At 45.9% G+C, this 19598-nt stretch overlaps 1 protein-coding gene across 1 annotated transcript; it reads left to right on the top strand.

The window, feature by feature from the left end:
* Positions 1-834: 834 nt before the first annotated feature.
* Positions 835-19165, top strand: LGI2 (leucine rich repeat LGI family member 2). The gene is made up of 8 exons (XM_075041065.1): positions 835-1016; positions 1136-1207; positions 4110-4181; positions 7463-7534; positions 8102-8173; positions 9286-9455; positions 14657-14821; positions 17355-19165. Exons 1-8 carry the CDS (start codon positions 835-837, stop codon positions 18170-18172), a joined length of 1623 nt encoding a protein of 540 aa, XP_074897166.1. The 3' UTR covers positions 18173-19165.
* The last annotated feature ends 433 nt before the right edge of the window (positions 19166-19598 follow it).

The raw sequence follows: 19598 nt of genomic DNA, 5'->3' as shown, positions 1-19598 counted from the left end.
AACAGGGCTCATGGTTTGCAACAAATTCTGTCTGCTTGCCAACGAAATAAACATCCTGGGGTTATTGTGGTTGTTGAATCGAGGTGCAGATGTGGTGCATAATAGCTCTTCTGAAGAGGTGTATTATTCGAATCATTAAAATCACTGAAAAGATAAAACCGAGCAAAGAAAACTGGGAATGATGCTGACCTCAAATCATTTCTCTGTCTTGTTTCTACCTAATCAGACGATAAAGGAAATAAATAATCCGCTAACTCAGGTGCCGCTCACGCTTTCTGTATTTTTGCCTGCCGGAGGGATTACGTATGGGTGGAGCTGATGAGACCAGGGTCTGCTCCGCACGAAGGGGTCTTACTGCTGCCTTCGACTACCTCCCGGGAGGCCGTTGCTGGCGCCGCGCGCTCAACGGCGACGCGCAACCGCCGAAACCACCACGAAGAACCGCCCAACCGGCCGGCGCCCACTGAGGCGAGAAGCTCGGGCGGAGCCCCAAGAGCAATTCTTTGGGGTTTTTATTATGGCTGTGCGGGAGGCGCCCCGTTTCTACATCGGGGGCACCCCGGGTTTTTTTCGGCGAAGGGACTCCGATGCTACGGCGGCATCATCCATCTTCTCCCTTCCATCCAGGACCACTTCCAACCGGGGGCCACCGTCGCCCTCCGCCTCCCGGCGGGGCGAAGCCCCGCCGGGAGGCGGAGGGCGACGGTGGCCCCCGGGGCTCGCACCGCCCCTCGCACCGTGGGACCCCCCCCTTCCCACGCCCGCCCCCGGTCCGTCCCCGTAAGCGCAACGACGGGGCGGCGCCGCGCTGATGTCAGGGGAAGGTCCGCCGGTATGGCGGGTCCTCTGCGGTTGTTAGCTCTCTGGAGCGGTACCGCGCTGTTTTTCTTGCCGTTCCCCGTTTTAGCGCGGAGGTCCCCCCGCTGTTCGCCTCCCTGCAGTTGCTGGAGGGAGTCGGCGTTGTGCGTGGGGGCGGCGGGGGCTCCCCGCAGCCTGCCCGCCGGCCTGGGCTCCTTGTGAGTGCGGGGGACCGGGGAAAAGGCGGGGGGGGGGGGGGGGGGCGACCGGGGAGATGCGAGGGCTTTTTGTTTGGTTTTTTTGTTGTGTGTTTTTTTTTTGTTTTTTTTTTTTGCAGGAGCCTGGTAAACGGGACCTTCTCCGAAGTCAAGGACAGGATGTTTTCCCACCTGCCCTCCCTGCAGCTGCTGTAAGTAATGGCACTGGGAAAGGCAGCGGCCAATTAGCGCTCGGCCCGCACCTCCGAAATAGAGCGAGGGGGGCCCTTGGGGAAAAAGGGAGGCAAATCCCCAGCTTCCGTGCAGCTCGGCTGAGGTAGCTGCCCTTTCACAACAGAGGGATGCGTTTTCCGCTCGTAAACCGCTTCATAAAACATGCATTTAGTTACTTAAGTAGGACAAAATGCTTTCTGATGCCCTAAGTTCCCTTTTTTTTTCTTTTCAATTTCAGCTTTAGTAAGTTTAGGGCTGAGTTCCCCCCCCCAAAGTCCTGTGGTGGCCCTCGCTCCTGCTCACTTTGAGCCCCGGACTCTCGCGCTGGCTTTGGGACGTTGCGGGTGCGATGGGGGGCAAGCGGAGGCTGCCGGGACGCACCTGGGAGGAAAAGCTCTGTGCGTGAAGTGCTGGTGTTGTCTGCAGCATGACTCTGTGCTTCGGCGTCCGACTTGGAGGGTGGCCCCTTGGGTGCCTTCCAACCTGATGGACCTGCAGGTGGGATGGCCCTCTGTCCCGAGGGACAGGGGTCCGGCTCCCGGCACTCTGCAGCCCTCCCTCCTTCCTGACCTCGGGCACGTCGCTTGGTCGTGCCGGTGTTGCAGTCAGGTGTGCAACTGGAGCTGCGCTAGCTTACCCAAACTTGCTTTAATTTAGCCGTCCTGGGAGGCAGTAGCGGGGAAGGCGCAGAGATACGGGGTGCGGTACAACTCCCCTGGGGAGCCCCCATCCTCGTTTCTCAGGTAGATGGCGGAGAAGCCGTGCCGCTGCCTGCGCCCTGCCTAGCCCACTGCAGCCTGCCTGTAACGCCCGATACCAAGCGGACCCTCCACGTCTCCCCCGTAAGGACCAGGTTACCCCCAAAGCAAAAACACGCTGCGAAGAAAAGTTCAGCAAAAAGACGCGAGGCATGCCAGAACCCCAGGCTGAGTGCTTGCCACAGAGCTAGATGTTAAAATCGGTCATAGCTAGAGGCAGTCCCTAAAGGCATCTGGTAGCGTGATGGCCAGGTCCTCTCCTCAGGCACCCCCACCTCGTTCTCAAAGGCCTGTCTCACTATTTGGGGGGTGGCAGCACCCCATGGAAAATGCTGGGGAGAAGCGGGCAAAGCAAGGGATGGAGGCTTTCACCTTCTTCAGCGTGGCACTGGTCCCAAACCCAGGTTTTTGTGGGGGCCAGCACAGAGCCCTGGGCAGTGGGCAGGGGGACTTTGCCCACCTGTGAACGGGGGCAGACAGCGAACTTGTGCCAGCTGGGAAGGAGAGGGATGAATCCAAGGGTGGGCCGAGAGAAACTGTGGGTAGAAAGTTGGAGATGAGGGGAATCTGCATGGGAATGGATAATGGTACCGGGAAGAGGGAGGAAGCGCAGATGAAGGTTATCCCTTTTCATTAGCTGCAGTAGATTTCCAGGCGGAGACGGTGCGGTGTGTGGGGTGGTGGGGTGGAGGTCAGTTGCTGAGAAAGTCAGGAGTTGCCCATGTCAGTTTGTGCGGTAGACCAGAAATGGGAGTGAGAGGGGTTTGTCGCCACCACCACCAGCTTGGGCCCTGACAAATTGTGTTGGTTAGTGTAATTTGTGAATTTGCCCTTCAAACATGAGAAAAAAAGAATGATTAAATGACAAAAGAGATGCATTGAGCACTTGGGTACCTCAGGACTATGTCTTCTGTGGCAGTAGGCATGGTAAAGCAGTAACGCAAGGATTTATTTTTGATGGCGGTCTGCTTCTTTGTCAGATTTCTTTGGGATAATATAAGGAGCACTTGTCTGGTATTAGCATAATAACTGAGGATCACAGGGAAAGTTTGCATTTCATGTTCATTAGTTTTCTAAATTAATTTTAGTAAAATGCCTAAAACCATACAAAGAGGATTAAAAAGTTAGTCTAATAAAGCGATTAGTGCAGATATGTTCACTCATAGCAGAAAATTCTGAGATTTTCCCAAAATTATTTCTTTTGAGTAGTGTTCAATTTTTTGACCGAATTAGAAGTTTTGCTATTTTCCTAAAAGAAGATCGCTCTCTGTGCCTTTGAACATCAACACTGGAGATCGTTATGCTTTGATCCAGCAAAGAAGGAACTTTGCTGGCAAAGCCTTTCCAAAGCATCCTTCTCCCCGACCGCCTTGTCCTGGCTCAGGTGACAACTGCTCCAGCACAACTCTAACACATTTTGTCCCTGAAGTTCACATGGGAGGGCAAGGCAGTGCCTGCAGTAGGCAGTACCACCGCTCTTCCTCGCTGCCCATGGACACAGGGTTTTGCTTTGCAAGGGTAGCAGGACTCTGTCTCTGGTGGTTTGGGCACGTCTGCATTTCCAGCTGGCATGAACTGCGTGGTCTCCTCCCGATGCTGCGGGCTGTAGCCCATTTGCAGGTCAAGCTTGGAGCATCTCCTGGGAGCCCAGGATGAGTGAGTGCTGATCCACCGAGACTGCACAAATGGGAGCCCGTGCTTGCACAAAAGGGCTCCCCCCCTTTCTGGGAGCTCAGGAGTGCTGCTGAGACGGTCTCCTGAAAATTTTTGGTGGGGCTGGAGGCGTGGTGTGCAACTGGGGTCCACACTCAGCAGACCTACCCTCTAAGGATGGCTTGTCCTGCTCAGGGGACCAGAGAGTCAAGGACCAGGTTGCATTTAACCAAGGTGAATGCACAGCGAACATTTTTCCTCTGGAGTAGTGGACGTTAACTAGCATCACATTATGCCTTGGATTTTTTTTTTATAGACCATTCCACAGTATTTTATGTGTGCTGCATTGGTGGGGCAATATGGGCTTGAGTCAGTAAGATTAGTTTGGTCATGGGCAATAAACACAACGGGCATAATCCAGTGTGTCAAGTTTTAATGTGCTTTCCTAATGCCTGCTTTCCATTTTCAGCTTGCTGAACTCCAACTCCTTCACTGTTATACGAGATGATGCCTTTGCTGGTCTCTTCCATCTAGAATACCTGTAAGTTTCTTATTTTATGTCTTCCCCTGTCCTTTATAAATCAAGATGTTTTGATCAATTGCCAAGACTCCTGCCGTGGAGTCTTAGTCTTTACTCTGATTCCCAGGAGCCGGGGAGATGAAGGATTTATGTTCCACTCCTGTGCAAATGTCCTTTACAATGGCTCACTACTTTTCAGAGGTTGCAGTGGATTTTTAAAATATGTCGTGAATGCAAGGTGGCTCTCTGCAACTACAGTATGCCAAAAAAGCATTGCTGAGCAAGAGCTTGTCCGGGCTTTCCAGAACAGTGCCATCACTGTCGAAGGGTTTTGAACCTCAGGAAAGAGGTGGGGAAGGCTCTCTGTGCCTGCTGGCAGCCTGAAGAGGAGGTGCAGAGTATCCGTCTACTGCCCAGAACAAACCCTGATTACCAGACTGCTTCTCTTCCCCTAAACTTTCCTCTCCAACTTCGTCTTTGATCTCATATCCCATTTAATGCCTGTGGCATTTATCTTTATATTATAAATAATTACAAATATATGAATATGAAATTATATTTCATATAATATAAATTATTGTAATTATCTATATTATTATTTAAATTTATTTAACTTTCCTTTTCTTTATTTAGTTCACTTCTTTATTGATTTTTACATTACCTTCATTGCCCTATCTTTTTTTTTTTATTTTTTAGGTCACCTTTTTTTTCTTTTAAAAAAAAGTATTAGCCCTGGTACCAGGTTGTCCTCACTTCATACTCCAAAGGACTGCCATTTCTCTGTGTTACCGGACATGAGCTGGTATGTTTGAAACTCTGAATATGATCTGAAAAAAATTCATCTTTCCACCCACCTTCCGATGCTGAAAGGTAGATGTGGAAAACATTTCTGCCTTTTTCTGAAGGAAGACCAATGCTCACAAAACTGTTTCTTGCTAAAGTCTTGCAGGCAAGTAGGTATTAAGGTGGGGTATACTCAGGACTATAGTCTGCTGTGTGCGGAGCAGCCAACAATGGAATTTGCAGACCAGGAAATAGAGGATAATGGTAAATGGTATGTGCTGAAATCCACGATTCAGCTACATCTGGATTTTTCAGCAATAGCGAGTTGTCTAACCATTCTCTTTTCCATGTGTCTGCAGGAAAAAAAGTAATTTGCAGAATGTTTGCAAAAAGGAAGAAAAATATTTGTATGTTGTTTCATTAATGACTTGCTTTCAAGTGCTGATGAGTCTAACATGGAGCTTGTCCCAGCATCATATGCAGTTGTAGCGGTTGCATTGGTAACTGCAGCCAGAGCCCCTGTCTGAAAGAAAAACATCCTGCCCCTCGTCAGCTGGTCAATGGGGAAATCTCTGTCCCTGGCTGCCAGCTGCAAAGCAGGGAGCAGAGTGAAGACTGGTAAAGTCTTGCAGTTTCAGTTTCCTTTAGTAGCAGCTGAACAAGTGCTCTCGGTTAATGGTTGTGGTCGTCCTCCCTGCCAAGTCCACAGAGCTCTTCCTCTTCCCAGCAAATCACACCTCCACCTTTTGGGGGCTGGCTGCGAGTGGCCTTTCTCTGGGGTTGTTTTTGCCATGCAGCCGGTAACACCGTTACAGCTTTAGTTACTCACGTCTCTCAGTTAAGCAGTGATCAGACCTTACGGAGAATAAGAAAACCCCGCTGACAACCAAGAATGACAAGTTTCTCTGTGTACAAAGCAAAGTCTCTGGATGAAGAGCAGCTGGGGAGCACCCACAGCAGATACCTATATATATCTATCTCTCTCCAGCTGTATCCTGCTGCACTTGCAGCACTGATAGTGGCATTCAATGCGCCCTGAAACTAACTGGCTCCATGTACAGAGTCTGGATAAGACAGGTCTGATAAAGACGGGAGCTTTGCTGGTGCTCAGAGTGGCGTTCCCAGGGTAGCATCCCTTCGAGGCCAGGTTTGGTGACTCAGGAATCCGGCACATTACTGAGTCTCAGCCCAAATGTCCATCATCTTGCTGCAGTGTGTTCAGGGAAGCTGTGTTTATTTGCACGGACCGGTGAGCTGGCGCTGTGCGGCGATGCCAGGTGCCGGTGAGGGTGTCAGGAGGCAGTTTGGCTCTCTGTTCTGCAGATTGAATTCATGTCCCCAGGCAGCCTTGTAACAGAATACGGCTGACCCTCTTCTGACATCCCCCAGGTGGACACAAGTTTCTCATCCGCACCCTTTGCCTGCAGTCAGGGTCATGGTCACTTCATGAAGGATTTTGGCTATGCCTAAATCGCAGAACCGAGAACACTTGTCGTCTCCTGCATCCCCATCTTGTCTCTCTTGAGAAGAGAGCTTGGCCCACAGCATTTTTCCTCTATTTCCCTGGAAGGCAAACAAGAATGCGTAGGAGGAAGGGACACACTTTTATCTCATAAAACCTTTTATAAAGTCAGCATGCAGTTGTCTTCATCCAGGTACAGCCATACTATGCAATATCTTGATGGCCACCTGGCTGCAATCACTTTGCAGGGCTGATGGCGTATTCAGGGATGCATCCTCAAGTGCTCGGGGGTCAAGATGCTTAAATATCAGCTCTGTCTTTAAATGCTGACATGCAGTCAGGAGGAGCAGTGTGCTCCTGGAATCGATACCTGCCTGTCATTATTTCCCCAGCACACGGGGCCATGACTTGTGTGCAGTCAGGCACCCTGCAGAGGTGGCATCCCGGCGGGAGAGAGCTGAACTGCGGCAGCTAGAAGAAACACAAGGCAGCGGTCTTGCCATTGATGCAGACTTCAGGTGTCTACCAGTGTGTAGCTGCAGTTCACGTCACGGCTCTGGGTGCGGAGATGGCACTGTGCGCGCAGCCACGGGAGCTCCCCGTCACGGCGTCCGTCTGAGCCCGGGCAGCCCCAGCACTGCTGTGCTGCCCCGTGGTTTTAAAATGCAGGTGATTTGTGAGAGGAAGGTGGGACTTCAGCTTCTAAAGTCCATCTCAGAGGCCTCTCCGACACAAGTCTCTTGCCTCACATAACACACCTCGAGAGGATTAACCAACAGAGGAATACTGTTTTTTGCTTTGTTCATTTTGTTCCTCTTCTGCTGGATATTTGTGTCACGCACTCTCCCTCGTGCTGCCCGGTACCTGCATCGTTCCTCACGGTCTACCTGAGGAAAGGGAAACAGGGAATGTGCGCGGCTCCACTGAGACTTCCCCGCCTTAAGTCTGAAGGGGCGGCCCAGGAACCTGCTGAATTTGGAGAACATAGGTTAAAGCACTGGTGATGCTAATTGTAGTGCTGATTAAAGTCTTTTAAAATATTTTTTTTTTTGCCTAGATTCATTGAAGGAAACAAAATTGAAACCATTTCAAGAAATGCATTTCGTGGCCTTCGAGACCTGACTCATCTGTAAGTTGTTTAACACTTCGTAGAGTAATTTGTACTTGAACAAAACTCTTCTGGGGGACCGCTGCTTTTCCCGCTACACAGAAAACCTCCCTTCCCCTCCATGCGTCAGCTTCCTCCCGCTGTCAATAACGTGCCTTCCGCAGATTAAAAAACGGCCTTTAAGAGATTCCTGCTCAGGCAGCACTGCGGCATGTTGGGCTGCCTGCGTACCCTCGCAGCTTGTACGGGGGTGCGGCTGTGACCTGTGGGTGCTGCACCGGTACCACCGCGACACTCCCTACTCACAATTAACGTTCCTGTTTCCTTTCAGTGCGCTCGGTGATTGCTCTGTGTGCTACATTTGCACCTGGGCAACAAAAAAGCTTTATATATTTTAGTTTTATATGAGCTTCAGGCAATCTCCTTCCTTGAATGAGAATAATTAATATGTGCCTGTTCCTCGTAACTATTAACAATGCCATGGCTAGACAGGACCAGATAATTACAACCTGTAAGTGAGCTCAGACTTAGTAAGAGTCAGCCAGACAAGAGACAGCAATGATACTAAGCTCTAACTTTCTTTTCTAGTTCTTTGGCCAATAACCATCTCAAAGCTCTGCCAAGGGATGTCTTCAGTGATTTAGATTCTTTAATTGAACTGTAAGTAATGAGAATCTTTCTGTTGACTGCCTGCTTCTGTCGCTCTGTTACTCTGAGTTTTACATTCTGGGTTTGCGTGGTGCTGTATCTGATATCTGCACAGACAAGAAACGTGCATTTTGTTGTTCTATCTTTTCTCATTTTAAAATTGTTTACTTAGTAGACTCCTCTGAAATAACTGCTATTTCTCAAATCACTGCTGCTTCTCGTGGTGCTGTATATAGCTTGCATTATTGTACTTCTTCGTGATGTTTCATATGAATTGTTTTTAGGGAAGGGGAGACAACGAATTTTAAAACTACAATTTCTCTGAGCATTTTTTCCTGTTATTGTTGCATGTATTCCCTGAGATTATTTTAGTAAACGGCATTCATTAAAAAAAAAAAAGCTTTTTTTTTCTTGTTTTTGTGCAGTTGTAGCATATTGCTGACTTACTGTCAGTGTTTTCTTGTATAACTGAGCTGCTAGTCAGCTTCCCCTATTTTTGGCCTGGCTCTCCCAAATAGCAAAATATAATTGTAAGCCACAAAAATTGCCAAGGGATCGAAGAACAGGTACAGTGTTGAAATTGCACATACGTTAGTAGGGGGAGGTTAAATTCACTCCACATCAGCAGCGACTCTAAAAATACAAGCCTCACATCTGTATTTTAATGTAACACAGAAATGGTACCAGCAAGGCCACTCTGTCAACCAGCGGTATTGGAGTAGTTTAGCGAAGGAGGGGATTTCTCTGTGTCAGCGGTAGATGGTGGGATGGAGGCTTGCAGCAGACAACCACACTGTCAGGATTTATTACGTTATAGTCCTGCTCCTATGAAAACTTATAAACATGAGTGACTTCATATGTGAATCACAGTGCTCTATTAGTAAGATTATACGTGGGCATATTTCCTAGATTGAAACTTTTTTTCAAGGACAACACTCAGTGAAGGAGAGTCCATACTAAGAGAGTCCGAATAAAACTTACGAAACTTTTCTGTTCTCAGTTCAAAACCCATTCAAGGCTACTCAGATATTTTTAAATTCAGCATGTCAAGGTGATAACAGTTCTGCAGTATTCATATTGCTATCAACCTTTTCAAATATGTTTATTTCTGTGTGTTTTTTTAGAGATTTAAGGGGAAATAAATTTGAGTGTGACTGCAAAGCCAAGTGGTTGTTTTTGTGGTTAAAGATGACAAATTCCACTGTTTCTGATGTCCTGTGTATTGGTCCAGCAGAATATCAGGATAAGAAGTTAAATGATGTGACAAGTTTTGATTATGAATGCACCACTACAGGTATTCAGAATGTATATTTCTAAGCACACTACAAATGGTTATATATCAGAAGTTTAGACTATACCCTTTTGCTTCTGTGAGCATGACCTGGGGGGGAGGAAAGGGTTACATACAAAGCACTTCCGAGTACCAGAGGAAGCATAAAATGGGAAAATTACATTTTGAAGCCAAAGTAAGTAGCGAGTTTTTATTTGGATTAAGTGATAATGGGAGAAGAGCTCTGACTATTCATATTCCAAAGGACTTGATTATGACTCACTTTGTAACTTAATTTTCATCACAGAATGCTTTCTATTATCTGGAATAAGGCCATATAGTTATGGCAGATGAGCTTCCCAAAATCTCTCTATTTCACAGAAAGCAATGAAAAGAAGCTCAAATAATGTGGCTATATCTGTTATCTTTATTCAGTAGGCCACAATTTAATAGCATCAAATGTGATGGCAATACTGCCAGCAGCTCTTCATGGAACTCCATTTAGTTGGAGAAAAATGTCCAATAATATTCTGACTACTGTCTTGTTTAGGATCTTGATTTTTATTTTAGGTAATGTAAAGCATGCTGAAGGAAGTGAATAGAAACTTGCATGTCGTTATGCTTATATTTTATAACCGAACAGCTGCAGTTACCTATCTTTAAATGTAGTCACATCATATAACTGAGAATATCAGCTGCGAGTATTGTTTTGCATTTTTCAGGTATATGATGTCAGCACTCTGCCTTTTTTCTATACAGTAATATCAGAGGCATTTGAGCTCTCATCTGTCATCAAGGCAGCCATCATCATTAAAAGACAACAGAAAAGTTGATTACCAGTAATGTAAAATAAAGTTTCAGGACAAGGTGTGAAAGGTAGTCCAAGGGCAGTACGTAAAGGAAAAGAGAATGAACTCAGAATTCAGAAACACGTCAGAAGAGCAGCAGAGGTAAAGTGTGATTACCTGCTACATAAAAGGATGTCAAAACAGGGGAGCGACGTAGCTTAGAACGGTACCAAAGTTATGTTCCTGTGTCTGCTGAATCACCAAGATGCAAAAGTACAAAGTAAAAGCAGGCTTTATTTCGTTTCAGTCCGATTTAAGCAATTGCGCAGCACTAACAGTGTGCGAGAACAAGCCTTACCTACCTAGTCCTCAGACCTATACTAACCTGCCTGCCCTCTGTCATCTCTTTGTACCTAGAAACCTAACTATAAAGTTGCTGCGGGCAAAGTTCACCCTTCATGTTAGTCCCTTTGTCTGCTGTAAGCGAAATTACACCAAGCATAAATCTAATTTCACATGCTGTAGAGTTTGCTGGGGAGCTAAGGCGTTATGTGGTGCAAGGATTGCCCAGCTGAATATTTGTTCAAAGGCCACCAGAGAAGTGCTCTCGCAGCAGCACAGCGTATAGCTGTAATTAATGCGCTCTTTGGATAGTACAGGACGATTTCAACCCAGTCATTCTCTGGCTGCTGTCAGGGAAGGCTGTGCGCCTAACCCCTCTGGCCTGGGGGTGGGCAGCAGCGGGCTTCCCAGAGCTCCAGCGCATAGGGAGGGTGGGGGTGCAGAAGACGTGGAGCTCTAGCATCCTTACAAAGTGTCCGAGAGGGACAGACTGCATGCAGAAGTCACCCGCAAGGGACAAGACCGAGATTAGTAGAGCAGAAATGCAAGTCTTCAGGAACGCGTCACCTCAGAGACAGCATCGTGTCCCCTGCGCTGAACTGGAAGTTACCTTGCTGGAGCTGTAACCCTCCGGTGGCCTTGGTGGTCTGCGGCGTCAGGCCACAGCTGCTTTTTCCTTCTCTGCCATTGCCTCCCCCAGACCCAAAGGGAGCGTAAATATGCCCACATTCATTCCTTGAGGATTGATTAGTCACAGGCTCAGGCTTGTAAGTAGGCTTCTGAAGTAAAGCAACATACCCTGTAGGTGTAGTCTCCTTTTCCACTCGGTGACAGGCAGTGCTCTGCAAACCTCTTTCATTCATGTTAGTCTTTAGTTATCGTATTTCCCTCCTTTGCCAGGTGTGATCAGACTTTCCATCATTTCTGGTCTCTGGTACTCTGTGCCGAGCATGACTGGATGTAGGATGGGGTAACAAAGCAGTTTGCTTGGTAAAACATGCATGTCGGCGGCTCCATCAGTTCATTGCATTCGCTGAACTGCTACAATGGTAACAGGAGGAGAGATGGGAAGAGGTGCTGCCAAATTAAAAAAAAAAAAAAGCCAAAGAACACACAGTCCTGTTGCTTCTTCACAGAGAAAGCGATTCACTGTGTTGGTGGTCTGCACTTTTAACTCTCTTAGTGATAGCATCTCTTTTTAATTTGTCACGGCTTGCATTGTGGAAGCAGGTTAAGCCATTTCACTGCGTTTCTTGTCTTTCTCCCACAACAGGGCGTGAGGGGGCTATGCTGTGGCTGTAAGCACGGCAGAGGAACATGTAACTTACTTTCAGGAGACTGGAAACGGGCCTCACGCTCCCACAGTCACTGGAAGCAGGCCGAGTGCGTGCCTGGGACCTGCTTTGCCTAGACCTGCAGGCTGGGATCATCTCACCGAGCTTTAGAAGCTTGGTTTCCCTTTCTTTACGTAGCTGGGACTGGCTTCTGGAGGTGGTCTTCTCTTTCCCCACTGGCTGGAAGGCAGGCAGTTTGCAAATTAAGAGTTAATCTGCTCCGTACTTGCTCCTATGCTGGAGATCACCTGTGCCACCAGGTGGAAGGGTTGGCTAAGGCTCCCTGATAGCCCCCCGGGTTCCGGGTAGCCTCACCTGGAGCAGAATTCCCCACGGCGGGGAAGAAGGGATGTGAGGAGAGGGGGACTGAGTCGCAGGATGCAGTTTAGGACCTGCTGCCCAAGCAGGTCATCGCTCCCCGTTCTCTTTAGTGTCCTCCGGTGTTCCACACGTATCCCCCCTCTGCTCTGCCGGCATCGGTGCTCCTGTGTGCTGGGATCAGCCAGAGCCGGGGCTGCCGGAAGGGAAATCAGCCCGACAGCACAAGCGTTGGGTCCCTCATCCATGATGGCTCATGCCAGTTCAGCAGCAGAGGGAGCAGAGGCAGAGTGGGCGGCTGGAGGACGGGGGGGACCAACCCAGCCCTCAGCCGTGTCAAAACCACCTGTCTGGGGACAGGGAGAGTAAAACTGCATCGGGGAGAGAGGGAGAGAGCGGCAGCCCGGGCAGCCAGCGGCACAGCGGGGAGGCGAGGGCTGCATCCTCTTCCCTCTCCTGTGCAGGCTGATCCAGCTTAAAAGAGAAAAACATTGGGAAACACCCTGCCCCAACCCTGTGTTTACTGTACGAGCAAGCCATGTGGACCTGCCTGTAAAACTAAATTGAGCCCCCAAGACGTAAATTTTTGGCAAGCTTGATGCGGCAGCATCTCTTTACTGTGTAACCCTGTTCCACATTAGAGTCTGATATTTCCAGCTGGTGCTAAAAACAACATTTATTGCTTTTACTGATTATGACTGATTTTGGTACCCATTTTTACTCATCTAGTGACATAAAGAGCTCAATGACAGGTACAAGTAAAAATAGCTGTGTTAACACTGAATCATTTCTGAATGAGCAGTGGGTTTTTAAACACAGACTGGTTTGTTTTAATTCACGGATTCCCTCAAAGTGTTTCACAACTGTTCAGACTTCAAGAGATGTCTTTTTCAGCATTAGTTTTTGGGTTTTTTTTTTCTCAAGATTTTAAAAATATTTTGATTTTCTATGACTGTATCTGCTATTGTTCCATCCTTAGTTACCTTTCATGATTTATCACTCACTTTTACTTTCTGCCTCCTTTGGTGTCAGTTTTCTCCAGTCCTTTTATTTTCACAGTGAGAATGAAGATAACTTTCTTGTTTTCCTACCAGCATTTATGAATCAAGCCCAAACTCTATTTATAATAGCCCCTCAAAGAATGGAGACTGTCATTTCTTTCGCAGCTGTAGAATCTGCTCTGTTTGTTTAATGGTAGTCATCTATCTTTATTCTCCAGAAGTGTAACTCCTCAAGGGCAAGGCTTTCAAGCATGCAGAGACAGAGAGTTCTTCATTCAAAACCAATTATTTCATAATGCACCAAAATGAGGGACTGGAGTGAGGACTTAATTACCATTTCACCAAAATCCCTGGATGCTCAGGCCCTTCCAACGTAGGAGTGCATGTGAAGGCATGCAGCAAATGGAGCTTGAAACAGAGCGGTGCGTGGCTCTGCAGAGAGATGCCGTCATAGTGGAAGATGCATTTCTTCTTCTATGTATCTATATCCATACATCACTTCAGCACAGGCCTTCTGCCGCGTTCTAGACCCAAGTTCTGGCTTTTCTTTGTCAGCTCTTCTATACTGGTTTCTTTTTCTGATAATAATGACCTTGCCCAGCTGTCAGGCCAAAGATCAAATTCAGACCCAGGTCTCCTCGCTTTGCCCCAGATTGGCTCTGTGCTAACTGCTGACTTAGCCCAGGGTGAATTTTAGAGTTAAATCTACAAAGGCACTTAGATTTTGAGAAAAAAATCTTGAATTTTGGAGTTACACTCCTAGTCTTTACAGGTTACTCCAACTTCTCAGTCTTAGTGTCTAAAATAAGTTTTCCACTGGATAGTAATTTGCAGGTTGGTTGTATTTTATGCCTAAACTACTTTACAATGCCCCATAAAACGTTATGTTAACTGAGTTCTTGATTACACCATTTTGTCTATGGTCTAGCTGAAGTGGGGTTATCCCCAGGCAAACTTCCGATATCGTTTCACTTTCTGCCTGGTTTAGCATAACACAAATTGCTAGTGATTAAATTTGCATGACTTAAGAAGTTATTGGACTTCAGCTGGAAGTTGCTGTCTCTCAGCTTGAAAGTGATTCTAGCAAGGCCATTTCACTTGATGGGAAAGCAACCTCCAGCTGTGGGGAGAGACTTCTCTCTTGATATCCTGATTTCATTGATAGCAGCCAGCCTAGCTGGAAAATCTGATTTCTGCCACTATTTACCTATTTGATCTCCTTGGCAACTGTATTTCCAGAGGACAGTTTATGATGCCTAAAGCAGGAGATGCTTTCCCCTCTTGCTGCATGCCTAACATGAGCACTGACACTTCCATGCTAGTGTTATACAAAATCCAGAGTATTTCACTCATTTTTCAGTGTAAATTGTTATAATCGGTGACCACTTACTCTGTGTTTCCAGCAAGGATGTATCCTAACTGTTGTAAATGTATGTTTCTAGATTTTGTTGTTCACCAGATTTTGCCCTACCAGTCAGTTTCAGTGGATACGTTCAACTCAAAGAATGATGTGTTCGTAGCCATTGCACAGCCCAGCATGGAGAACTGCATGGTGCTGGAGTGGGATCACATTGAAATGAATTTCAGGAGTTATGACAATATCACAGGTATATGAACACCGGGATTCCAGTTGTTGAGGAACTGTTGGCATTTCACAAGGAAGACATTCGTAGATGGGGCCAGTTGATGGTTTTTGTCCCGACTCTCTGTTGAATTTGGCAGACCAAAGTGTGTAATGTTTGGACATGAGTGACTTCATGGATTAGTGCATCTTGTTAATACATGCACATTTAACCTTGCTGTAGCACACAAACTAGGCTTTTTGTGTATGATCATGTAAATTGTTCTGAAGGCACAAACACTTGCTGTGAATGTCATGCCATGGCCTGGCTTAGCACTCACTGCCTGAATCACATTACAAGTTAAAGTGTAAGTTGAAGGAGCCCTCGCTCTTGCCAAAGTGCCTGCAAAATAGAGTACAAAGATACTGCATGTAGAAGGAAATAGGTCTGAAAAATGCTTCTAGGGTGGGCTGGCCAGGAAAGTGTGTTTCACAGCTGAGGACAACATAGAAATATTTAAACCATGGTTGCTACCTAAGAGATGTGCTGTAAAGCTTTCATGTTTACTTTCCATTTACAAACATGCTGAATTAGCATCCTGGGCAGATTACTCATCAAACAAAAAGCCCATGGGTTGCCATGGGCTGATGCTAACAACCATTCTGCCCCTGATCAGTCACACCACGAGAGCAGGGACAGAGCTTTTAGAGCTGCTCAATTTCCCAGCTCCCTCGAGCTACTTGTTCTGAAGAATCAGGAGCTAAATTTATCCATGGAGCATCCTTCCCTCCTGTTCCTTGTTACATGTGATAGATTATTTTTTGCCTTGCATTTTGGGGAACAAAGAGTATGCTGCATCCTCATCTGGTGTTGAAGTCTACAAAGGCAGCAAGCATCTACCTCCTCAGATCAGCTGTGTGTGTCACTGACGAAAGTTTACAAGATGCTACCCCTCCATCAGGAAATTCTGGAAGTGAATAATGTTGCTTTTTTAGGTTTCATTGTGTTTTGGTGGATTAGGGGGAAATATGTACCAGCAGAGCTCTAGAAAAGCTCTGGAAATTAAGTTGAGTTTGGGTCATTTCCAAAGACAGCTGTCTTCTGGACATATCTCACCTTCCTGGGAATGGCATGATTAGGAGACTTTTCTGCTGGGGACTTGTGTCCTAGCTCCACACCCAGCATACATGCCCAGACTTGTTTCTCGAGCAACCGTCCTGTGTTCCTGGAAGGCCTGAGCTTCAGCTCTGGACTCTGAAATGTAAGTGAGCGAGAGACTTTTGCCAGGGGACACAGGCACGTAAAGTGCCTCTCGTGGAGCCTAAGGAGTGTTTTGCAGAGCTCAGAAGCCAGCTATGTGCTCCATGGGGAGTTTCATTACTAACTGTATGCCTGGCATTCGGATATCCGAATTTAGCCCTTTACAACACGGGCTTATGGAGCTGAGCTAGTGGTCAAGATTGCTTTTGGAGCTAACATGCAGAGAATAGGCTTTGCTGTCCTCTGCAAAAGGAGACAGCTGCAGGCCAGATGAAATCTCTTCTAGAGTGCTTTTTGACTAAGTTAGACCAGAAAGAGCCTGGATGATCAGCTTGAGCATTCATGTCTACATTGCGGATACCATATGGTACTTGAGATGAATCCCACCCCTCCTACACTGAGAGGGTGGAAGACCATCCCAGGCCAGCTGTGAAACAACTATGGGTAGGGGACCAGCAGAGATGCCAGAGCGAGTCTCCTGTAGTGACTGTGACCAAGCACGCATCGGGGAATCTGTGCACTTACAGTTCTACTTAAACTGCGTGCTTCAGAGAGAAATTCCTCTCTTCTTCCAGCAAAACCTTTTGTAAATAGTCTGGTTGTTACTTTTTTGATGTGGTTCTTGTATAGTGACTTGACATTCTCAAAATGGACCATAACCCCACCTGATCTAATCTGGGAACTGCAATATTCCTAAATATTTCTAGTTTAACATAATTTCAAGAATACTTAACAGGAACAACAGACTATTAGATTTATCTTTTTTGTCCTACTGTCAGGTGATATATCCACAAGATGCATCAATATTTCTATTTACAGTAGCAAAAAGCTGAGTCTGGCCCTCTTGGAGCAAGAAAAGTAGGCTATATTTCATTCTTCTAGTTAAGCTGGAAAGATAAACATTCCAAGAATAAGAGAATTTCAGATTCCTGCTGAGTCATGGGATAACAACTCTTGTTATTTGGGAATAATAAAATTTGGCTTAAATAATTGTTTTGGATATTAGGGGGCATGTATTTGAACAAACAGGTAAAGAAAAAGTATTCTGGATAAAAAGGAATGACCATTTTAGGGTGCATCATACTTGCACACTTTGAGGGGTGTGACATTTCTGACATTTCCAACCTTTGAAGTCATCTTTCCGGTTATTGGGGAGAAAAAAGCAGGAAAAGAAGCTCTGACAGCATGTAGCAAAAGAAAAAATTATGAGATGGTGCAGATTTAAAAAAGGGGAGGGGTGATTTGGTAATCTCTCTGTGGTTTAAAGGATGCTTTGTACCGTGCTAATATATGTGCTTTTTTTTTCTTTGGGCAATAGGTCAGTCCATAGTGGGATGTAAAGCCATTCTTGTTGGTGACCAAGTCTTTGTGGTGGTGGCACAGCTGTTTGGTGGCTCACACATTTACAAGTATGATGAAAGCTGGACAAAGTTTGTCAAATTCCAGGATATTGAAGTATCTCGCATTTCCAAGCCAAATGATATAGAGCTTTTTGAGATAGACAGTGAAATGTTTTTTGTCATAGCAGATAGCTCTAAAGCAGGTTTGTCAACAGTGTACAAGTGGAATAACAAAGGATTTTACTCATACCAGTCCCTTCATGAGTGGTTCAGGGACACCGATGCTGAGTTTCTCGATATAGATGGGAAATCACATTTAATCCTCTCTAGCCGTTCCCAGGTTCCCATTATACTGCAGTGGAACAAAGTTTCCAAGAAGTTTGTCCCACACAGTGAAATCCCCAACATGGAAGATGTCTTGGCGGTGAAGAGTTTCAGGATGCAAGATAACCTGTACATCACGCTCACGAGATTCATAGGTGACTCCAGAGTTATGAAATGGAATAGCAAACAGTTTGTGGAGATACAGGCTCTTCCATCCCGAGGAGCCATGACGTTGCAGCCTTTCTCCTTCAAGAACAATTACTACCTAGCCTTGGGAAGTGACTATACCTTCTCCCAGATTTTCCAGTGGGACGGTGAAAAGAAGATCTTCAGATTATTTAAAGAAATCTATGTGCAAGCACCACGGTCTTTCACAGCTGTGTCAACGGATCGAAGAGATTTTTTCTTTGCCTCTAGTTTTAAAGGAAACACTCAAATATTTGAACATATTGTCATTGACTTGAGTTTATGAAAAGCTGCTGGAGTGCAATTCATGTAGAATGACATTTATACACAAACAAAACAAAAAGAGACCTTTCCAAAAACAGGCTGTGCCTATGGAGTATCATGACATTTTCTGAACTTTTCAAACTTGCATATTAATCAGGGATTGCATTTACTTGGTTACTGCATGGCATGTCCGTTTTATCCTTTTTCAAAGACACTTTGCAATCTGCAGTCATTCAGGGGAGAATGCAGTGCATTAGGATTAATGTTAACATCTAAGAGAATGATCTAAATTCTACACAGAAAACTACCTTGAATTGAAGATCTCATAAAGAAAGTGAAGAGTAAGCCATACAAAGCATAGAAATGATCTTGACTCTTAAACTAACATGTTAGTAATGATTTTAAGACTAGAGCCAGTTCTTCATGGTTGCTGATGAATTGTAAAAGCAAACAGTAACGTTCCAGAATACACTTTATTTTGGTTTCTTGAGGTCTGTCTTCAAAAATCTGTCTTTGTGGCTTGTAGTAAGTCTGAGGCATCATTTTAATTCATTGTAGATTAAAGGGAAAACAAAAATCTATTGCCATTTTTCTTCCATTATTCACTATTTCAGCAACAAATTGGGTGTAACAAGTAGCCCAGCCCACAGTAATTGGGCAGCCAGGAAAAGAAGAAGATGGCACTTCTGGACTGTGAGATCTTAACAAGTTAACACAGACAGAAGATAACAGAGGTCTGCATGGTGCCATGGGTGAATCAACTACAAATTCCATCCACTTTCTGTTTTAATGGGTATTCCAGAAATCCACCCCATTTTGCCCTAATTCATACTTTTCCTGATGATCCCAGTAGATTCTGGGGTGTTTTAACAAGTAAATCTGTTGCGATCTCATTCTAGAAGGCACAGCTTAAGCTTAGCCTAAACCACACATCTACATTCATGTACTCCGCGCTGTAGCTCATCTGTGTGCAATGAGATGATTTATTCTCCAGTGTTCTGACCCCAGCATAGTTCACAAGCAATAAATTCAGGTTTGGGTCATCACAAGCTCTATTTGGGGAATCCTCCTTCTGGCTGAGGTCTAAATATGACTTCAGTATCACCAAGTCTTTTGAAACCAAGGCAGCTGGAGCTGTTTCAGGCTAGAGCTAACACTGCCTCCAAGAAGGATTTCCTCTTGGTGGCTCCAGCCTTTTGCCAGGTTGCCAATCCACTGGCGGTTAAAAAGGAGGATGTGAACAGACAGTGCCGCGTTGGTGTTTTGGGTGGCTGCAGACTAAAGCATTCAGTTATCCTAAATAGGGCAGTCCTGGTACGCAGAGCCTCTGTCAAGATAACAGCAAAGGACCGTTTTCCTGGAAGGGCTCTGCACCATCCTTACCCAACAAAATTGTGTATCAAAGCCCTTGTTTGTTCACTTACACACTATGTTTCTTTAAGTTTTCA

This window comes from Buteo buteo, chromosome 1 (genome assembly GCF_964188355.1).
Source record: "Buteo buteo chromosome 1, bButBut1.hap1.1, whole genome shotgun sequence".
Classification (NCBI taxonomy): Eukaryota; Metazoa; Chordata; class Aves; order Accipitriformes; family Accipitridae; genus Buteo; species Buteo buteo.
This window is presented reverse-complemented; position numbering and strand designations above follow the sequence as displayed.